Source organism: Mus caroli, unplaced genomic scaffold (genome assembly GCF_978045245.1).
Source record: "Mus caroli unplaced genomic scaffold, Mus_caroli_1 scaffold_13, whole genome shotgun sequence".
Taxonomy (NCBI): Eukaryota; Metazoa; Chordata; class Mammalia; order Rodentia; family Muridae; genus Mus; species Mus caroli.
The window spans coordinates 891,472-896,475 of NW_028227268.1; the positions used below are offsets into that span (position 1 = coordinate 891,472).

Genomic DNA, 5,004 nt, shown 5'->3' on the forward strand with positions numbered 1-5,004 from the left:
AGCCCGGGCCTTCGAGTCCCTCGAAGGCACAGGGATGGGGACATCGGGCATGGCTAGAGCACACAGGAAGCACACAGGGCGCTCAGGTGTACGCAGGGGAGCAGCGCATGCGTGCTGTAGGGGGCGCCAGGCCGCGTGTGCACCTTGGGGGCCAGAGTGACTCAGCGCCTTCGCTTCCTGCTGCTTTGGGGCCTCATGGGAGATATGTAAATGAGCTGGAGCATCATGGCCGTTGGCCCTTTATAAGGCCTTGTTGGTCCTCGCTCGGTGTTCAGTGCTTAGCGAGGAGAACCTGGCTTTGGAGTCCCTTAGCTGGCACCTGGGCCCTCAGTCAGGGAGGTAAGGATGGAAAGGGACTGGGCCGGAGGGCTGGGCCGGGTGGGAGCACGGTGGGCAGAGAGGAGATCGTCCTGGCGTAGGCTTCCTGGCCTCTTTGGTTGGTAGCCGGGCGCAAGTGTGAGGTCGGGGCCTTGAGCCCTGAGGACACCTCTGATGTCACCCCAGCCTGTCCAGAGTGAGCAGGGGGCCCCAGGCACCAGAGCCCCAACACCCTCTCCTCAAGGGAGGCCCTGCAGCAGCCCGGGGGCGGGGGGGTGGGGAGCGAGGCAAACCTCATTTCCTCTGCCTTTCTAGCTCCCCAGACATTGGAGCAAGTGTGAAGCTGAAGAAGTTTCTGGAAGCTCAAGCCTGTCTACTTCTCCAGAGAGGTATTCATTGAATTCTCACCCAGTTCTGGTACCACTGCCCCGTATCCTGCAGCCCCAACGCCCCTAGACCTCCTACTGTGCCCGGTTTTCTCCCATTTCTCTTATTCTCACCTTTTCTACCTTTTTCTAGCCTCTATGGTCCTACTGAGACCATCGAGCAAGTCTTCCTCTGTGTGTCCACTTAGCTGCAGACAGACTTCTTGGCCATGTGTCCCCCAGTCAGCGTTCGCCATGGGGCCAAGGGCATGTCCTGCCTCTATGGGGCGTGGCTGTACCATCTTGTCCATGGGGAACAGATGAAGATCTGCTTTGCTTGCTTCAAGGCAGCTTTCCTCGTTGTTAAGAACATGCTGGAGATGGGAGACTGGGAAGAAGGAGTGTGGGATGCTGAGCCCATGGAACTCTCAGAGGCAGCGTCTGAGCCCGAGGAATGGCCCGGGCTAAGTGGGGGAGAGGGCCAAGGTCATCTGCCACATGGTATCTCTGTCTCTGCAACCTCTGGGGCTCAGGGACCCCAGCCTGTGCCCACTGAGCTGGGGCCTCAGGAAGCTGTACCCCTGGATCTGGGTCCTGAGGATGCTGAGTGGACCCAGGCCCTTCCCTGGAGATTTGATGGGCTTTCACCCTGCTCCCACTGGCTCATCCCTCCTCTGTCCTGGTGGGAGATTTTCAATGTAAGCCCATCTCCTGGGCAACCTGTATTGTTGGAGTTGAGCCCCATCTGGCCCATGGACCCGTTGGAAGCAGAAGCTTGGTTGGTAGGCCTGAAGTTCGTTTTCCTTCTGGGTGGCTTTGACACCATTTGCTACATGCTGTCAATGACTCCCTGTTGGGCTGTGAGAACCCGTGTCCAGCGCTGGCAGGTGTTGCTGGACCCTGGTGACGTGAGAGTGGCCCAGCTGCAGAATGCACCTGAACAGCAAGACCTGCACCGCTGGAAGCTAAGCGTCCTGGAGTCCTCAGAGCTGGGGATGGAGCTGGTGCCTGCTGACTGCAGCCTACAAAAGGGAGGCTTCAAGGTGCATTCGTATTTGCCTTGGCACAATAGCACCCCAGAGTCCTGGAGCAGGGAGCCAGGGGAGAGGCTCCTTGTGGTAGAAGTTGTATCTCTGAGGGAGTTGCCCTGCTTCCGTTCCCCCTCCCCTGATCCACACAATTGAGGGACTGGTGCTTGTACCACCCCCAGGCCCCCCCAGGACTGAAGAGCCAGAGGTTGCCTCTCAGCCACAGGTCCTGAAGGATGTCCATCATCTTGACAGGAGGATGTGGATCAGCCTAGGGTTGGGGCCTCAGGGAAGCTGGGTTCATTGTCCTTAGTTGACAGTTCAGTGTTCGGAAGGTTAGACTCAGCTTCATGTGCAGGGCGAAAACTTGTGTATCAAGTCTTATGGGGGATGGGTCACTGGTCCTTCCCCAGTTCTGCCCTAGTTGTAGGTGGGGACACTAGAAGTATGACACCAAGTCACGTTGGTTGACCCCGTGTTCTGCACTTGGCTTTTTCTGAGGGGCTGTGCGTCCTGGGTTCAGAGTTAACTGTTTTGTGCTACCTGTTCAGTCCGTGCCCCGTGCATGCTTCTGTGTTAATAAAGTTACTGTTTTCATAGAAGTCTTTTGCAGTCTCCTCATTGGGTCCCCATAGGTCGTTGGCCTCCTCTCCTGGGTGAGTAACTAACTCACTGGCTGAAGATCCCACAGAGCTGGCAAGGGGACATTGGGTTCTCATCTGTTTGCTAGGTCACATGTTAAGTTTTTCTCAAGTGTATCAGCCACATCTTCATAACTGGAGTGTACAGGACTAAAATAGAGGTAGTTTTTCCATATATTGATGAATAGTGTCTTATAGATTGACAGGAGATCACACAGGCTTGTAATCCCAGAAGTAGCATTAGAAGCTTCTCTACATCTTCATCTACATAATGAGTTTGAAACCAGTCAGGGCCAGTGATAGCCACTCTCAAAAAGACAAAGCAAAAAAAGTGTTGTTTTTTTTTTTTTTTTTCCTAATAATGAGAGTCATCCACTGCCTGACCCATGCTCGGCCAGGGCTTCTGAAGCATATACCTTGTGCTTTCTTCTCTTTTCTCATTTTTTAAAAACCTTTTGTTTGTTGGGTTTTTTGGGTTTTTTCTTTCTTTTTAAATTTATTTTAAAAATTTATTTATTATATATGTAAGTACACTGTAGCTGTTTTCAGACATACCAGTAGAGGGCATCTTCTCTCATTACAGATGGTTGTGAGCCACTTTACTGGCTAGTTTTGTGTCAACTTGACACAGCTGGAGTTATCACAGAGAAAGGAGTTTCAGTTAAGGAAATGCCTCCATGAGATCCAACTGTAAGGCATTTTCTCAATTAGTGATCAAGTGGGAAAGGTTGTGAGTGGGACCATCTCTGGGCTGGTATGGTAGTCTTGGGTTCTATAAGAGAGCAGATGGAGCAAGCCAGTAAAGAATATCCCTCCATGGCCTCTGCATCAGCTCCTGCTTCCTGACCTGCTTGAGTTCCAGTCCTGACTTCCTTGGTGATGAACAGCAGTATGGAAGTGTAAGCTGAATAAACCCTTTCCTCCCCAACTTGCTTCTTGGTCATGATGTTTTGTCCAGGAATAGAAACCCTGACTAAGACAGCCACCATGTGGCAATTTGAACTCAAGACCTCTGGAAGAGTAGTCAGTGCTCTTAACCGCTGAGCCATCTCTCCATTGTGAAGCCCAAGCTAGTCTTTAACATTTAGCCATCTTTCTGCCTCAGCTTCTCAAATGCTTGGGTCGTATGCATAGGCCACTATGTTAGTTGTCCTGGAGCTGAATACATGAATCTAATCTAGGGTTCTACATAAATGGTCCCTGGATGCCGGGCGTGGTGGCGCACGCCTTTAGTCCCAGCACTCGGGAGGCAGAGGCAGGCGGATTTCTGAGTTCGAGGCCAGCCTGGTCTACAAAGTGAGTGCCAGGACAGCCAGGGCTACACAGAGAAACCCTGTCTCGAAAAACCAAAAATAAATAAATAAATAAATAAATGGTCCCTGGGCTGTGGGATGGGGTACATGGTATGGAGCCCCGCAGAAGCTCTGCTTTCCCCACCTACTGAGTTTTATGACCTGTTGGTGGCTTCTGCCCCTCCAAGGGTCCTGGCAGCCGTTACACAAAGGCTCACCTGTGTTATTTGTTCATCTCTTGCCATTCATGAGTGCTGATTAGCACCCCTCAGTGGTCATGGCTTAATCAACCATGCACCTTGACGCATTTATTTCCATTTGTTTTATTTGTGTGTGTGTGTGTGTCTGTGTGTCCCAACTGGAGTTAACAGCCGGTTGTGAGCCACCGGCCCTGGGTGCTGAGAACCAAATTCTTGGTCCTCTGAAACTACAATGCAATGGTTTGAACAGGATATCCTACATAGTTTTCAGCATTTGAATACTTGGCCCCCAGTTGCTGGCACCAGTTGTGGGCTGCTTAGGAGGCATGGTATTGTTGGGGAAAGCATGTCACCGGAGGCAGGTTTTTAGGAAAAGACTTGTACCACTTTGAGGTCTCTGCCTCCTGCTTGCAAATCAAGGTATGAGCTCTGAGTTTGTGTTCTAACCAACATGCTGCTTGCTGCTGTGCCTTCTCTGCCATGAAGGAATCTTACTTTCTGGAACCATATGCCCAAATAAATCCTTCTGGAAATTTCTATGCTCATGGTGTTTTAGCACATTAATTAAAAACACACACACACACACAAGCAGCAGCTGCCGACAGCTGCAGTGCCATGTGCTTGTTTTATGGAAGATGGAGCTCAGAGCTTCGAACATGCTAGGGATGCTTGCAAGCATGAGAGATGGAGTTACAGGAAGTTGTGAGCTGCCTGATGTGGGTGCTGGGCCCTGAGCTTGCATCTTCTACAAAAGCAATACACACTCTAAGCTGCTGAGCCGCCATCTCTCCAGCTCCAGAGTTTCACTCTTGTACTCTTGGCTAGCCTTCAATTCCAAGCAATCCTTTTGCTTCAGCTTCCCAAGTGCGAAGTGGGATTTCAGTTGTGTGATCCCACATTTGGCAAGAAATGGTATAGAAAGAATATCTTATGTGTGTATGGATGTGGCATCTGTCAATAGTAAATCTGATGGCCTATGGCTTAGGCAGAAAATAGAAGGTGGACCATCCCGAGGCAGAAAGAATTCTGGGATAGAGCCAGGCAGGAGATATGCTCGGGGAAGATGTGAGGAGCTGTCCACAGGGTACCTGAGCACAGGTAACCAGCCACATGGCAGAATGTAGGTTAAAATAAACGGGTTATCCTAAGTTATGATTCTA

At 51.0% G+C, this 5,004-nt stretch overlaps 1 protein-coding gene across 1 annotated transcript; it reads left to right on the top strand.

The window, feature by feature from the left end:
* Positions 1–203: 203 nt before the first annotated feature.
* Positions 204–2,266, top strand: LOC110305637 (testis-expressed protein 19.2). The gene is made up of 3 exons (XM_021177682.2): positions 204–339; positions 634–707; positions 838–2,266. The coding sequence occupies exon 3, from the start codon at positions 914–916 to the stop codon at positions 1,865–1,867; it is 954 nt and encodes a 317-aa protein (XP_021033341.1). The 5' UTR covers positions 204–339; positions 634–707; positions 838–913; the 3' UTR covers positions 1,868–2,266.
* The last annotated feature ends 2,738 nt before the right edge of the window (positions 2,267–5,004 follow it).